Here is an 18,081-nt window from a genome sequence, read left to right as displayed (position 1 = left end):
TATTCTAATTTGTTGAGATAGTGAATTGGTGGGTTTTTGTTAAATGTGAGCCAAAATCATCACAATTAAAAGAAACAAAAACTTAAACTACTTCAGTCTGTGTGCATTGAATTTATTGAATACACGAGTTTCACAATTTGAGTTGAATTACTGAAATAAATGAACTTTTCCATGACATTCAAATTTATTGAGATGCACCTGTATATACTATTATAATTTATTTACAAAATACAAGTGTCTCTTCGTATATTATGTCAGGTTTCAATGCAAATGTTAAATAACAAATATAAATATACATGTACGAATATGTAATTCCTTTATTTAAAATTGTATGTTGAACCCTGACATGCATTAGTAATACTCTGTACTTTAGATAGACTTTACAACAAGTATGAAAGGTAACACATCCAATTTAAATTATCCATTTCAGAAACTATTGTTTACTTACAAGATTCTGAATCTACGTTAGGCTACATTGTAACCCTGAACTCCATAGAAAATGTTCATTTCTTCCCCACACATGCTCTGTTGTAAGTGTGTTTGTTTTAGAGAGCAAACAGGAGCGACAGTGGGAGAGTTGAACAGTGCGATATCTGAACCTCCCGGCAGTTTTTTGTAGTTTGCTTTAACCTCCAGCTGCACCTGTGTCTGCGGTGATTATGTCATCCTGTCTCTCTTCCTCTCTTCCTTCTACACCCGCTTAAGCCGATCACGCTGTGCCACAAACATGACAGTGCCTTGTGACACTGTACTTCCAGTCAAACATATGCCCACTGTTCTCTGTTGTTTTTTCTTTCCTGTCCATTGTTTCCTTTTGCACTTCATATGCGAGTGTCTGCAAGCCTGGTTGTGTTTATGTATGGATGTGTGTGTGTGTGTGTGTGTTTCTGTGTGAGTAATGTCTCTGCCCGACTTGATGTATGATGGTGCTGCTGTACTAAACAAACAGAGGTGGATCGATGCTGTAAACACTGCAGAGTGCAGCGGTAAATAAACGCAGCCGGACAGCACGCAGCACAGAGAGGTGTCGGGGAGGGAAGCGGGGGGGTGGATGGATGAGGGAAAGAGGAGTGGGAGTGTAACTGACGGTGAGCTGCTGGACGTCCAAAGGACAAGCGGGGCAAAGGGGGGAGATTGAGGACACGCCACAGATGTGACACCCAAGGACATGAGACATTGAGAGGACAAATGGATGGATGTTTTAGACAGAAGGTAGACGGAAAAGGAGGACAAGGGAAACGGACACGACGCCTGCGGTTGAGCTGAGTGTCAATGGGAGGAGGAAACAGGAAATTGAGATGAGAGGGTGCAGGACTGACACAAGTGGGGCTTTAGTAATTGAGAAACAGACAGATGGCAGAGATGGGAACAACAAACAGAAAGCAGTTATTGTAAATGCATAAGAGGGGAGCTAATCAAAAGTCTAGACACAATGCATAAATAAGTTTGTGTGACACATCAGGGGTTCTTCAACTTTCTTTTACTGAAGGCCTTACAAAATTTTTTTACTGTATTTATTTTTTTTTCATTTGGTAGCTTTTATGTGTAAAACAATTGCAGTACAGACATTTGACTTAAATAATCATATTCTGTGACAAACTTGAATTTTGACAGATACTCTTATTAACTTATTAACCATAAAATATGCCATTACTACAGTTATTACAAGTAAACAGTGGTAACAAGACAGTAAAAAGATTGTGAAATCAATTATGCCATAAGAATTTACTCTTTTATAAATATTATTTATTTTAAATAATTGCAGTCACTATTGTGTTGTGCTAGAAACTGTTGATTAGTATGATAAAAGGTTGAACATTACCTCAGGTGTTGACAGCATCTATCAGCAGTTACTGTGATGAGATATTTCGATGTTGTGGAGTAATATATCATCATATTTTATCATACTTCATCAGACAAAACAAGCCAATAGCATTAGACCCTTCCAATAGCAATCTGTTATTTCTGTAAGTAGGTCGCACTGTAATACAAAGGCCAAGATCTGTCAAGGCCAATATTACTGATAATGATATACTGATACCATTATTAAATGGAACAATTTTGCTATTGAGGTTAAAATAGGTCATTTATAGTGCTTTAACATATTTGTAAAACTTTTTATTTATGTTTTTTTTTACATTTAATGTAGACCTAAATTCTAAATCATCCATTTTTGTTTATTATAATTCCAGAATATGCATAGATTGCAATCTAAAAAAAACATAATAACATATGATTTACAATTCATGTAAATTAAAGATGAAAATCTGGCAATAAATTTAACTGATTTAATATAACAATCAAACTGCACAGAAGTGTAGACTAAACAAGTGCATTTGCTCTTGTCAGTTTCAGTTACTGTAAGGAAGTTATTGCATTTTTAAAATATATTTTAAAATGTACACTGCCATTCAATTGTTTGGGATTGGAAAGTGTTTTTTTTTTTTTTCTTTTTTTTTTTAAAGAAGTCTCTTATGCCCCCCAGGGCTTTATTTGATCAAAAATACAGTAAAACAGTAACATGCTAAATATTATTACAATTTAAAATAACTTTTTCCCATTTTAATATATTTTTATATTGATTTTCTCCTGTGATGGCATTATAAATGTATTTACTGTCACTTCTGATCAATTCAATGCATCATTGCTAAATAGAAGTATTGATTTCTTGAAATCCTACAGACCCCAAACTTTGAACGAAAGAAACATGTATAGATAAAAGGGAGGGAGTTATATAACATATCTAATATATAATTTTTTTTATAATATATATCATTTTTCTGATATTTTTGTATGACTTCTCTCTGTCTTTGGCTTTATCTCTGTTTCACAGATGTTATTCACACCGTGGGGCCGATAGTCCATGATTCAGTGGGGGACAGAGAGGAACAAGCACTGAGAAACTGTTATTATAACTGTCTGCACACAGCAACTAAGAACCACCTGCGGACTGTGGTGAGGGTCTCACACACTCATAACAGATTCAGATTTGATGTCTTGGCTGGGATGTAGCTACTTGTATGCAATTTTAACGGCCCACTGCAATCCCGAACCTTACACACTGGTTGCACATAAACTCAGGTACATACAGTTAACATGTTAAACTCTCACCCTGTATCACTCACATCTCACAGCTGCGTCAGGGTATGAGTATCAAAATGCCAGCAATCCAGTCATAACACAGCGCATAACTCGCACTTCACTGGTGCCCTAACAATTTTTATATGAATCTACTAAAACAGTTGAGAGCCGTTTCAGCTTTATTTCTTTCAGAGATTGATTTATTGAAGACAGGTTACTGCATGTATAAAAGATTTTAACACAGTGCACCAGCAAGGATAAAAATACACACAGGCACAGCTAAGATCCATCATTAAGGTTCTCAGGAAGGAGTGCTGCAGCATCATAATATCTTGGGGACTTCCTGTTTATCTTTATGTAACTGACGTTCACTGTGAAAAAAGACCTTTAACCAAGTGTTATTATTAGGAATAGTTCATCAAAAAAAAATGTTCATAATTTACTCACTCATTTCCAGTAATATTTTAGTAGTCTTTATATACTTTTATAGTATTTATTAGTTTTTAAGTTATAATAATTTTATGTGCTATTGTTATTTTTATTAGTTTTTGTATTGCTATATGTTTAATTAAATTTTATTCCAGTTATAGTTTAATTAATTTTAGTACTTCAACTTATTTCTTATTTTTGTTTAATTTTTCTAATACTTGTATTTAATTTCATATTCATTTAATCTTAATTTAAAATTACTGAAGTTGTAATTATCAAAAACAAATCTGGTCATTTCAACCCTGCATAATATTTTCTATTGAACACAAAGGTTGTTGTGGTAAATGTTCTGGCTGCTCTTCCATAAGGAGGCAGCTGATAATTGAGCTCAAAATGAACTTAAAAGTATCATTACAAGTCCTCTGATAGCTTTGGAACATAACGAAGCAAACGCAACAATCTTATTTAGTTATTTTTATGCTCCACATCCCCCATCCTCATTCACTTTCATTGTATGAAAAAGCGGCAGCCAGGACTTTCAGCAAAGTAGCTCATGTTCCATGGAGGAAAGTAAGTCATTCAAGCTTTGGAAGAAAATGAAGGAGAGTAAATGACAGAAATTTCATTCCCTTAATTGATTTCAAAGTGCTATCCATACGTGCTGGGGTTTGCAAGACACAAAGTGGTACCTTAGCAGCAAATGCATTTAAAACACCAACAATTGTCTGTGACTCGGTCCATTTGTTTTAAAGTAAAGCTTTTGTTTTTAAGGCCCTTAATTCTAGCGCGCAAGTGGCTCGTTGACATTAGTAATGGATTGTATCTTTAATGGGTTGTAATTAATCAATTTTCATTCACCCTCCCTTGTAAAAGCTGTTGTTTTGTTGTGGTTTTGTACTAATAGGTCCAACAATAAGTTCTTTGTTTTCTTTTATTACAATACAACACATTTATTTAAAGAAGCATTTAGTGATTCATACACGGATGATAAAACAATTAAGTCTATATTTCTTTTTATGTCTCTTTGATGTTGCTGTCTAGGCTTTTCCTTGCATCTCTACTGGAGTGTATGGTAGGTGCAAATTACAGCTTTTTTTCTCAATCAATGTTTACTTTTCATCTTTAATTGCTTTGTCTTACATCAATTATTTATTTTTATATGTCCTTTGTATTCATAGTCTATAAACGACTGTGTGTAATTGATTTCAGGTTGGTTGATTTAGAGTTTTCAATGGGCTCATTTATTATTAAAACCTATGATCATCCATTAACCGCATTTATGAGCTAACATCAATGGTATTCCTCCCCAGTGTTTATGACGCTCTATCTAACCAAATCCATGGTACGTTTATGAACCTCGGCTTTGATGTGACCTCCGTGCTCATGCATGTGTTCTTATTTGTGGTTGTTTATGTAGCAGGAACCTCATTTTAGGAATTCTGGGAGTGGATATCACTTGCAGTAGTATGAGGGATTTTCAGATTAAGGGTGGGATTAGACGGTCAGATTAGGAGAGATTAGGTGCGAGAGCATGTCACTGTGATTATAATCCCCCTTCTTAGCTATACGTGTCGAGATTAAACTCAAAAATGAACCCAGCAAACAGCTTCAGTTCGAAAACAACTACCATCAAGTCCTCAAGCAGAAAATATGGTGCCGTGCATTGGCAGAACTGTGAGTGCTGACAAGGTGTGAACACGTTGATGTCTGATGCCTCTTGGTTAATCATACTAATTAGATCATTACAATCAAAGTAATGTGCGTATCTATAAAAATTATCAAGGCTGTTTTCATTTACTTTGTGTTGGGAATGACAGTTTAATGCATCAATTATTGATTTTTTGATTAATTATAAAAAGAAATTCATTTTTTGATCTGTCTCAGTAATGTCTTATTTATCTGTATTTGGATACAATTGATTGTGGTTATTTATTTAGTCAATCGGTGCATTATAATTTAAAGAGATAGTTCACCCAAAAATGAAAATTCTGTCATTAATTACTCACCCTCATGTCATCTTCGGAACACAAATTAAGATATTTTTGATGAAATCCAAGAGCTTTCCATAGACACCAACACAACTGCCAATTTCAAGGCCCAGAAAGGTGGTAAGGACATTGTTAGAATAGTCCATGTGACATCAGTGGTTTAACCGTAATGTTATGAAGGTACGAAAATACTTTTTGTGCACAAACGAACAAAAATAATGACTTTATTCAACAATTTCTTCGCTTCCGTGTCGGTCTCCGCTGCACGTTTATGAGAGTACCATGCCACTTGTGTGTGGAAGAGAAGAAATTGTTGAATAAATTCATTATTTTTGTTTTCTTTGCATACAAAAAGTATTCTCATAGCGCCATAAAATTAAAGGGGTGGTTGCGATTTCACTTTTTTAATGTTAGTTAGTGTGTAATGATGCTGTTTGAGCATAAACAATATCTGCAAAGTTGCGGCGCTGAAAGTTCAGTGCAAACGGAGATATTGTCTTTTAAAATTCTGGCAGTTTAATGCATACAAAAACGGCTCGTAGGGACTAAAAAGAGCTACTTCCCGGGTCTGATACGTCACAAACCCAGATAAACCCCGCCCCCGGGAACATGCAGCAAAGGGGGCGAGGCCAAGCTCCGCTGCTTTAGAGAAGAGGAAGAGAAAACAAGGGGTGCACGTAAAAATCTATTCATATATGAATCACGATTCTGTCTTCTAATGATTCTAATGGATTCAAGTTTCAAAATCATATGTTCTAAAGCAGCGGTTCTTGATACTGTTGCTCGCGTCGCCTGCTCTGCACACGCTCTGCATCTCTCTCTCTCTCTCTCTCTCATTCAGTTGTATTGTACACTTATTATACACTTATTTTCACATAGCAATGAGAAGCATTATACATGGACGCGCGTGCGATTGCTGTACTGTATTAATGCTTTAATCAGTATAAAACCGTATATTAAAAGCTAACAGAAGCAGTAGCATTTAAAAATAACAGAGTATCTAAAAGTATGAACCAACAACAAACAAAAAAACATACCATTAATAGTGGCGCTTGCACAGTTTCTGCGCGATCCTCTTCACTAATATTCTCTGCGTCTCAATCGGGCTTAAATTGATAAGCAATATTGACGACGTCATTGTTTACAGTACAACCGAAGCACATGCCGCTGAGCTGAGGGGCGGGACATTTAGACGCACACTAGAGGCGGTTTAGCCCATCACAACACACTGGACCAGCTAACCAATCAGAGTCCATCGTGTATTTCCGAGGGAGGGGCTTCATAAAACCGGGAAATAATCGGGGGGTTTATCAGAGAAGGGACAGAGCAGTGTAGAATAAAGGTAAATTATGTGAAAAATAATGCATTTTTTAAAAAACGAAGCATGAACACATTTGACTGCACCCCATAAACACAATCAAGCCTAGAAAAAAAACAGTAAACCACCCCTTTTGGAACGACATAAGGGTGAGTAATTAATGACAGAATTTTCATTTTTGGATGAACTATCCCTTTAAGCCTTTTTTAATAATCATCATTTAAACATGTTAATCGATTAAAAGTCCTAGTATAAATCTGATGTATATTGTGTCTATGGGTTGGATGATGTGTGGTGTGGTGTGGTGCAGGATATCCACCTGATCAAGCAGTCGAAGTTGCCCTGAGAACAGTGAGAGAATACCTGGAGCAAAATCACGAGAAGGTGTGTCATTTCCCTATTGGTGTTCTTTTCTTGCCATTGTTGTTATTGTTCGACGAGGAACACGCCGTGGCAAACAGATGGTGGCTGCATAGGGACTTTCTTTTCTGAGTCAGCATGCACACGCACACACACACAAATATAACCTCACTTTTAATTGGTTCCTAACGGAGCTTGTATAGGCTTCGCAGAACTGCACAAATATAAAAAAATCCACAAACGCATTGACACAATCTCTGGCCCCTGTGACTTAATGTGAGTCTAGAGTAAATTTAACAGGAAATGAGCCATCAGGATGTCTTTGACAAAACTTCTGCACGTCCCATACTGCAGCCGCTCTCTTTCTCTCGCGCGCGTGATTTTCCCTGGTCACATCTGTGTCTTTTTTTCCCCTCTCTCATCTCTTACTGATCTGTCTCTCCTGTCCTGAGCTTTCATCTCACTCTGCGCTGCGTGCTTATTTGCTCTTGCCGTCTTTTACGCTACAGACATACAAAATGACAGAGACACCCTAATTATGGCACACTAATTAACCAGCGCTTTGCTGCTTGCTAGCTCTTCCACTTTCCATGTACACCCAGAGAATAGTACAGAATGGAAGAGAGAAAGCACTTTTATAGTTTTGGAATAGTTTTATTAGCTTTATATTATTATTATATTTTTAATTCATTCTATTTATTCTACTTTTACTATTTATAAAATTGCGTAATGTGTACCATCAGCAGAAAATAATCAACAGTACTTAAAAAAGAGTCACAAAATGTCTAAATACATCTAAAGCCATGTTTTTTTAAGAGCACATGTTGAGGGGTAATGAAAAAATAACAGCAAAAGGTCACATAAAAGTAGGTGGTGCCTCCACATCAATGTGATTGGCCAATTACCCTGTCAATTTGATAACGCCCACCTATCATGATCGCATTCGCAGCCAGTCTGCGAATCGACCTGAATGCGTCAGGCTGGTGAAAATAGACGGAGTAATTAATTACAGAGTGAACAACTCACCCACTTCCACAAAACCACTCATGTCTGGATCAAAATTAACTTGAAATGATGATGATGATGATACGTGAGTGAGCCATTTTTTTTAGTAAACACTTAGCTTAGTTAAATTAAATTTGCACCTCCATGTAACCTTCATGGCACTTGCAGTGTTTACTGAGGATATGATTGATAATGATTCGAAAAGAAAGTAACTATTAACAATAAAATTCCGTAGTATCAAATGAAACTGCATAAAATATGCATTTTTAAAAACTTATAAAATTGAATTCGCTATTGTTTGGTGTTACATTCTGTAAACAGTATGTTAAAATAAGCAAACCAAAAATATTATGGTGTTATTTTCTTATTGATAGTGTGCTTTTAACCCAGAAAAAACTTGTAAACTTGTAAAATTTCTGTAGTCCATTACATATGTGCATGTTTATAATGTTACAAATGCTTTGGCAATGTAAAGCATTATTTTGAATCTGAAGCAGACAGACAAAGCAACACAGGATGAGTGAGCCAGAGAGGGAGAGACATTTGGCAAAAGGCAATGAAAAAAGACAATGCTAGAGACCAAAGAGAGAAAAATGAGAGAGAGAGATTTCAGTGGCGGAGTAGGAGTGCTAGCTGGATGCAATGATGTGTTACAGGAACATGATTAGAAGCAGGAACAGCCCACCTGCCCTCACCACTGTTGTCATGGAGATGGAGGTTCTAGGATGCTGGCACGGATCTCGATGTATTCTTTTTATGTTGTTGCTTGCCATGAAGCATTTGGGACTGGTGCTGGTGTTCTGTCAAGGACAGTTAGGTCACTGGCACTGTGCCTCTCCGGCTAGAAAGACTCAGACATTAGAATATGCTAAGCTATTGCACCCAAGTGATCCTTTTCAGCAGACCCTCTCTTCACACAAGACTGAGAGGCTACAAGTCAAAAATCAGTGAATTGGACAAATGAACCTTTTTCTTCATTTGAAGTTCAGTTCATACGACTGAAAATAATATCTCAAACAAAATAAACTCTTCTACAGAAATGAACTTGTAATGTAGGTCTAGAAACATTATTTTCTTTCCTTTTAACTTTATTCACAAGATTTGAAGCAAATTTCTGCTATGACTTTAGAGAGTGTAGTAAGGATGATCGATGATGTAATAAGCATATTTGTTTCATTTGGATAGAGTTTGTGATATATTATTACAGGTATGTTCTCAGTTGTGTCGGTTTCTGCTGTGCAGCAGCAAAGTCATAACTTGAAAGTGAGATTCTCTATGGTCATTCATTTTTTATTTCTTGTCTCTTTTTCGGTTTTAATCTGCTCTCAGCTGGACCGGGTCATCTTCTGTGTGTTTCTGAAGTCTGACAAAGAACTCTACGAAACAATGTTGCCTGCATACTTCCCACGAGGTCTGTCATCACACACGCTTGTTGGGTTTTCATGTTTTATTGGGACTTATATAGTGAGTTTTATACTATACACACTGTATACTTTACCCCCTAAAATTAACCCTCACAGAGAACTTTCTGCATTTTTACATTTGAAAAAAAAAAGTTATAAGCTGTTTTCCTTGTGGGGACCAAAAATGTCAGGTTTTACTATTCTTTTACCATCCAACATTTCTCACACACACCCTTAAACTTATAGTGAGTTCTTCCAAACATTATTCTTTACATATTGCATTTTTTAACGCTGAGAGATAGCAGATATTTATAATTATTTAAAATTCATAATCATCCTTGATTTAGGCTTTCTAAACAAACTGTATCCAGTGGTTCTGCACTTTATTTCAAACCCCCAAAAATGTGTATTTTTCCTCCATTTTATTCCTCGTGCAATGAGAGGATAAGTAATAGTCCTGACTGACGTCAATGTATTTGTGTTCTGGGACACTGAGTACAAACTAGTGCAATTTAAAGTTTTTCTTTTGTGATAGCTGTACGCTTGTACACTGACTACATTACACTCTTAAAAATAAAGGTGCTTCACGATGCCATAGAAGAACCTTTTTGTCTAAATGGTTCCATAAAGAACCTTTAACTTTTGTTTCACAAAAGGTTCTTTGTGGTGAAAGAAGGTTCTTCAGATTATAAAAAGGTAAGAAAGAGATGGTTCTTTAAGGAACCTTTGACCGAATGGTTCTTTGTGGAACCAAAAATGGTTCTTCTATGGCAACAACTGGTGCTGTTTTTTGCACCTTTTTTTAAATGTAACATGTTTCATGAACGATCCTTGCTCTAATGATCACAGTTATGCCATGATGTTATTGAGATCTCACACAGTGGCTGAACTTCCAAACATGTAAATGTCTGTTACTGTATGTGCATGTGCTCCATTAAACCTGTTTTTCACCTCCAGGTTCACCACCAAAGAGCAAATTATGAGAGGATGGCATAGTTGCTGTGGAAACACCACACAAACTGCTTTTCCGTCACACCTGATGCAGCCCCTACAAACAGCAACAACAGCTGCCTGACACCACCTGATTTATATATCACCAAACCAGCGCTACATGGAATTCAATGATTGCTATCAGATTCCTGTTGGGAGTCATATTGCTATTGGATTTGTGTTAATATTAATAACAGTGTGGGCTTACAAGTGGTAGTTCACCCAACAATGAAACATTTACTCATCTGCATAGAATCATACACAAAAATACTGCTTTATAACAAATTTCTTTTTTTTTTAAAGTTATGTCTCAAGTTCGGTGTCTTTCAGATCTGTTTTCTGTTTACTCTTGTTATTTCTCCTTCCAGAAACAATTTCCTGCAATTATACGATTTGAGCTGCATTAGTATTCCTACGTGAATATTGTTTATAGAGCTGAATAAAAATTGAATTAAGGCAATCAAAGGAAGCAAAAGAGTATGTCAGTGGTTGTAACACTTAACCTATAATGAAAGTGCACTATTTGTACTACTTCAATGTACTTTCCGTCTTCCAGTATGATAAAAGACCCTCATTAAAGTCAGCTCCCCTCTCTGAACTAATGGCTGGGGCCACTCTTAATGCAACTTTCATTAATTACACCGTAAGCCTTCAAGTTAATAGTATAATGTCAGCAAATGGATTTAGAGCAGATGAAATATTCTGAAATATTGATGCAGATTGATTTTGTCAAATTCCTCGAGAAGAACTCCTAATTGTTTCGCGACAATTTATTTTTTTCCCCACTCGTATCGTTCCGATTCGAGCATCTCTCATAGCGCTTTCCAAAAAAAGATGAGTCTTCTTTCATCTCAACATGCTGCTATATCTGTGAAAGAAAGAAGAGTGTGAGTGAGGCAGATGAAAAAGAGAGGGAGAGATGAGTTTAATAAACTCATCTGAAGCAATTTTCATTTTTTAATAAGCGACAGGCAGCTCAGATACTGTCATCAGGCGAGCTTCTCCAAATAATGAGAGTGGAGGAGAAAAAGAGAGCGTGAGAGAGAGGGAGGAAGAGCTCAGCAGAGTAATTATCCTAAATCCAGACTTCATCACCGTCCCATCAGCACTTCTCTCTTCCTTTCCTCCCTCTTGCAATCCAGCTCTGTGTCCCTCTCTCTCTAGCCCTCTTAGTAAAGTGTTATTTAATTTGCTGTATTGGCACAGTGAAAGCAGCCAGTGTGCGGCTGCTGCTGAAATAGTAACCCTTCAGTGACGATTACACTGGAGTGCATCCTATACGCCAGCAGCAGAAGCACGGCAAGATGAGAGCTCCTCTTCTCTTTTTTGCTGCTCTCTCGCCTTATCTCTCTCTCCCATGCCCTCGTGCGCTCGTTTTCCATGATCCTATCGTGTCTCTCTCTGGTTCCCTCCAGCTGTGTTCCCTGTGTATCGTCAGACTCATAACCCCAGATTCTGCCAGTCAAACGGAGCTCGCTATCACTCGCGGCCCTGCCATTTCATCCTGGTGTTCTGTCGCAGTTTATAGTCACTTCAATCTGGTTTAATCTTGTGGGTGCAGCCAGAAGTGTCATGGGGCTTTTTGAGCCAAGTGGATTTGAATGTGACTTCCCAAATAATTATTTTTATCTTTGATTATTAAGTTCCAAGGTAAAAAAGCGCATGTCTCTACATTTTGGTCTAACCAAGTTGCAGTTGCTTAGCATTTTATCCACCCTCATGTCGCTCCAAATGCACAGGATTTTTTTCTTCCATTGTTGAACACAAAAGGCGATCATTAAAATGTCAACGCTAATGCTTTCCATACAACAAGAAGTTGCACTTTTGTTCAGTTTATTTAAAATAGTCCTGCATAAATGTATGTGTGAACAAGCAGCATGCTCTATACTCGCTGGGTTTGTCCCCCCACTGGCCTGCGCTGGCTGTGTAGTTCATCATTATCATTTCTTTTTTTTAAAACATTAAATGTCCTTGTTTGGCTGCTAATTTGGGCTTTGAGGTACTGCAGAAGTTTTATACTTGGGTCAGTACCTTTGGTCTTGATGGCTCCCTGCTTAGTCAAAGAACAAAGTTGTAGTTAAATGAGCTGTTCGGTTATGACGCAATTTGTAGGTCAAACTGGAAGGCTAATTCACTATGAGCTCCCTCTGGATATTCTTAAGGGTTTTTAAGAATCACGGTTTTTGATTTATGAGTACAGTAAGGTCTGTGGTTAGCACTACTTGAAAAGACTTTTACATTTTGTTCTACAGTATAAATTATACACGGTCATATAACGGTAAAGCTGCTGTAAGCGTAAGTTGCTAGATAAGGATTAGAAAATGACTCAAAGCTGTTTTTCTTCCAGTATTTAGGACTACAAACTGTGAAGTTCTACCACAAAAAAAATGTACCTGCTGTTTTGGGACAAAAATAAGAGAAAATTAAGAGCATTTTTAGGAGAGTGATTTCCTGTTATCAGGAAACAAAGAGTCTTTATGTCTGGTGAATTTGTTTGCTTGTTTGTTTGTTTTTATGTATATTTTTTTTAAAACTGCAAATTGATGGTAAGTTCAGTCATTTTTATTTTATTAACCCACATTTAGGATTTTTTCTTTTTCTTTTTTCAATTTGTGTTCACACTTTATATTAGGTGGCCTTAACTACTATGTACTTACATCAAAAAATAAGTACAATGTACATATTGTGTTCATACTGTATTGCAAAACACTATTGCTGCTACTGAGGTGGGATACGGGTAAGGTTAGGGACAGGTTTGGTGGTATGGGTAGGTTTAAGGGTGGGTTAAGGTGTAAGGGATGGGTCAACAGTGTAATTATAAATGTAATTACAGAAATTAATTACAGATGTAATTACATATAGGTATTTAAAAAATATATATAAGTACAATGTAAAAACATGTATGTACACAATAAGTGCATTGTACCAAATGATTAATTTAAATGTAAGTACATAGTAGTTAAGGCCACCTAATATAAAGTGGGACCCAATTTGTTTCTTAAAAATGTAAGGTGGGTGTTTTTATTTATGCATTTTCTTGAGCCTTTAAGGTTATTATTTAATCATATGTTTACTTGATGTTTAATCAGTCTCCTTTCTCTATTAGTGGCATTATATGTGTTCTATACAGTACATCAGCTGCCCCTCCAAAAGCACAAAGGGCAGATGAGATGCTCTAGAACTGCTCTTGAACATTTTGTGCATATTACAATAATAGGACCTACAATTTGACTGGTACTTAAATGCCTGTTGCATTTGTTACCACATAAATAGTTTAGTGCTAGTGTACAAGGAAATGTGATTGTGTCACTACAGCCCCCACAAGCCCCAGGGCCTCTGTTAGTCTCTATATATGAAGAGAACAAACTACAAGGTTGTTTTTAAAGAAAAAGTGTTGTTTGCTCTTTGATCATGTTTATCTCACCAGTAGGAAACCAAAGTGAGTTAGGAGGACTGTGAGAACGGATACCTCATCTCATTGAGAAGGTAAATGAGTGTGAGCGAGAGTGTTGAGAGAGTCGGATGGGGTCAGCAGGAGTTGGTCGCTGATGTTTATGGATGCTGGAGGAGGCGCTGGCGTGGGGGGCTGCTTGTGAAATGAAAATGGATCTTTAGCAGAACCCAGGACACTCTGCTGCCCCTCAAGATCAATTCACTGATTTACTAGCTGAAAGCCTGTCAGAGCTAGAAACACCAGCATTGAGGGGAGTAGAGGATAAACTCTGGAGGGTTGGAGGAGGCATCAGGACTTTCGGTAGAGTCACATATGAGGAGAATGTTCATGAAAGAACGGGTGAATGTTTTATCACAATATAGCCTAGTTTGAAGTTTTAAATGTACCAGAATTTGTTTGCATCTTCTCGGAGGAGCAGAGTGAAGATGGGTTTAGGAGACAGCTCTTTTGTGCATATGTGATTCCTTTAATTAAATACGCCGTTTACTTTTGTTCTTCTCCAGTAAACACTGCGGCTGCTTCACACATTGTGAGAGAATTATTTTTAGTGAAGCGTCAGGGAAGTTAAGCTTCATCTCCTGCAGTGTGTCTACCTACAGCCTGTGTGTGTGCTCGTCTCTTTTGTTGGTGTCTACTAAAATATTAAAGATGTTTACTGTATTGTATGAGAGAGGTGATAGCATCTCTTTCTGTCAGACAAATGTGTAGCATATATTTAATTTAATATTCCTAATATAATATTTAACAATTGCAAAAGTCCCAGAGCACATGGAAGCAGTTAAAATAACATTATAGTTTGTTTACCACATTACTCTGCAGCAATACGGTGCTGAGCATTATTTTCTCCATAATATTTACCAAAAGAAATGTTCTTAATAATTGCTTTTCACACAGAACGCATTGTTCCTTTTAAAAACCGCGAGAAGCAGGGGGGGGGGTATTTAAAACAAAAACAAAAAAAACCTTAAATATGCTTTATTCATTTTTATTTGTTTGTTTTATCCTCGTTATCATTGAGAAAACCTATTTCTAATATAAAAGCTTGTTTTACGATGGTCAGTGAAAACAATCACTAAGCTAAGAAGAATTAGATAGCCTAGGTTTATAGACGATATTTTGCTGAGTGTGTTGCGCTGCAGGCCTGCCGTGGACAGCTGACTCCTAAAGTTTTTGAATTTCTTCATATTCTGTGCAGTGGTCAGCTCACAGCAGTGACAGAAATGAATCTTTTCCAACGAGTTTTAAATGATTTTTACACTTAATGGGCATTTTTACCTTTATAAAGCCATGTTTTCTAGAAGTGTGTCAAATTCTTACATTTAATCATTAAGTCAATTACAATTATAAAACATAGAAATAAGGTTTTGATAGGCCTATTTTAATTTTAAAACTTTGAACACTGATATTTGAAATTATTTAAAGGGTTAGTTCACCCAAAAATGAAAATTCTGTCATCATTACCAAACCCGTAAGACCTTCGTTCATCTTCGGAACACAAATTAAGATATTTTTGACAGAAAGGATACTACCACGATCAAGGCACAGAAACATAGCAAGGAGATCAGCAAAATAGTCCATGTGACATCAGGCATTCAACCGTAATTTTACAAAGCAGCAAGAATACTTTTTGTGCACAAAGAAAACAATAATAGCTATAATTTCTTCAACAATTCTTCTCCCTGAGTTACTGTCGTCCGGCATTTTGGAGCGTACCCCAGAACGTAATCAACGCAATCAGTGTTGTTTAGGTTCAATATAAAGTGCACTTTCTACTAAATATAAACAACACTGATTACGTTATCGACAGGAGAAAAAAAACGTTTATCGTTGCAGCTGTGGAGTGGACTTTTCCATTCTCACAGAATTGATTCTTAAAAAATTGACTTTGGCTAGTGCGCGATGCCGAAAAATAAAAGTACGGTTAACGTATGTCCGTTCAGCACAATTTAAGTAAAAACAATTGAAAGCGGCAACAATTAAACGTGTAACAGCGTTCTGTGTGAAGACCTTAGTGTCACTACTATAGAGCTAAGTGAGCATAGATAACTACTGTTTTGATTTAGCCTACGTCAATAAGGCATTGTCACTTGCTGCGTACAAGCCATAAATGCAGCATTTGCGATTAAAAAATATTACATGGTGAATGAAGGATGAGTGCTTAGCGTGATAATGGAACAGTGGGTCATTTGTGGGCATTGCATTTGTGGGCAATGTATGATTGCCTATTCGCTCCATTATAAAATGATCCATTGTATCTCTATCCTGTTTGGTTCTATTTTTGTCATAGATCTTGCATTTGTACAATGCTCTGCCCACACTGAATGCACTACCACCAGTGATGGATCTTTTCATGCATTCGCAATTATTTTGGCTCTCTTGCATTGTTTCAGTGGCATTCTCCTCTGGTTTTGAGGCCTAGCTTGTTTTGTGCAAATTAAATACCATCCCAGTTTTCATGATATGCATGTTATATAGCCTACATTGTTAAGGAAGTTTTTCTGAAACTGTGTGTGGTGCTTGCTTGCCCATGTAATACTCATTACCATTATGTTGAATTTGGCCTAAAAGAGTAGTTACTAATTTACAAAGTGCCCCCCAACCCCCTTTTTTTGTTCACCAGGCAAAACGCATGTCAGATTGCTAAAATAAATAATAAAAGTACTAGAAGAAAAATAAGTTTCAGAATGTAAATGTAAATCTTCAGTTCTTTATTATATATATATATATATACATACACACACACACACATATATATATATATATATATATATATATATATATATATATATATATATATATATATATTATTTTAATATAATAAATATAAATTTAACAATAATTAAAATGGTTTAATAAAATTCTATATGAACGATAACCCTTCTGAAAATGGTGGCTGAATTTTAAGATTTAAGTGTTTATCCAAATGTAATTGAAATGGAGAGCGTGTGCATGTGTGAGTGGACAGTGTCTGAGTGCTCTCCTCTCACCTACCTCGATTTTATTTTATTTTTATTTTGAATGTTTAATGTATTAAAAGGGCCGGGGTAATGAATTATAATCTTTAATGCAGAGAGCGATCGATACCTCCACAAAATAAATCAGCTTTTTACTGAGAGCGTCAAAGCCTTTAATACACTGGGGGAGAAACAAGTGAGTGAGGGAGGGAGGGAGAGGAGGAGAGCGCGCCAGGGAAGGGAGCATGACAGGAACCGTTGATGGAAGGAGAAAGCAGGAACGAATGGGGTTAGATGAGAGTGCTTCGGAAAGATACTATCACCGCTGACCATATTTCAGATGATGCCCACAAAGTCTTAGTATCTTCAACAAACTCCAGGGAGTCAGGAAGTCACATCTCATCTCGCAATAGCTGCATATACAATCTGTTGCGTATAAAAATGTGGTGGCTTTGTTTTAAGGACTCTGTTGGAGAGGCAATCAGGCCATGAGACCTCATAATAATCATTCTCCTCTCAACTTAATGAAGATTACTCTCAAGGGGTCCTCTAATTTTAGCCGAAATTCTGACAACTTCACAGTTGCTTTTCTTTGTTTGGCTGAAAAATAGTGTTTTTGGCATCTTCATGACAATAAATTGATTTAATGCATGGTCTAAACATTCTGAATTCAGCATCTTTAAGACACTGCTTAAAATGTGGTCTACTGGATGACAATCTCTAAACTGCATCGTCGTGCTCAGTATATCATCAATTCATCGACAAAAAGGTCTGCGGACTGACGCATTTTGATTAATGTTGCCATGACAACTGCATAATTCATGAATTGTATTAGCGTTCCATTTGTCGTTTTTGAGTTATGATTCACCCCAGCCAAGGATTGTCAAAAAAAAAAAAATCTTTGCCCGCACCCACGTTGTTTTAGGACCCCCATCATCTTCTGCCTCCTCCTTAAATGTCAAAGTCTCCAAAGTGTCAGCTTTTTTTCCCCGAGACAGCATGAATTAATCTGCTCTCATAAATATCTTGTTAGCATCAGTTTGTATAAGACACTCTCATAATTATAGAGATACAAAGGCACTAGCACACCAACCACTGG

The 18,081-nt window shown here is 36.7% G+C and overlaps 1 protein-coding gene across 2 annotated transcripts in view; it reads left to right on the top strand.

Annotated features, from left to right (window-relative positions):
- macrod1 (mono-ADP ribosylhydrolase 1) overlaps positions 1–12,401 on the top strand; it is a 61,557-nt gene extending 49,156 nt beyond the window's left edge. Inside the window, exons 5-9 of one of the 2 annotated variants that reach the window (XM_058797668.1) lie at positions 2,834–2,955; positions 4,552–4,582; positions 7,127–7,200; positions 9,511–9,592; positions 10,542–12,401. In XM_058797668.1, the coding sequence (XP_058653651.1) occupies positions 2,834–2,955; positions 4,552–4,582; positions 7,127–7,200; positions 9,511–9,592; positions 10,542–10,567 (335 nt within the window). In that variant the 3' untranslated portion in view covers positions 10,568–12,401. The remainder of the gene's footprint in view (positions 1–2,833; positions 2,956–4,551; positions 4,583–7,126; positions 7,201–9,510; positions 9,593–10,541) is intronic. The other variant, XM_058797667.1, reaches the window with a different exon arrangement.
- The last annotated feature ends 5,680 nt before the right edge of the window (positions 12,402–18,081 follow it).

This window comes from Onychostoma macrolepis, chromosome 14, assembly GCF_012432095.1.
Source record: "Onychostoma macrolepis isolate SWU-2019 chromosome 14, ASM1243209v1, whole genome shotgun sequence".
Taxonomy (NCBI): domain Eukaryota; kingdom Metazoa; phylum Chordata; class Actinopteri; order Cypriniformes; family Cyprinidae; genus Onychostoma; species Onychostoma macrolepis.
This window is presented reverse-complemented; position numbering and strand designations above follow the sequence as displayed.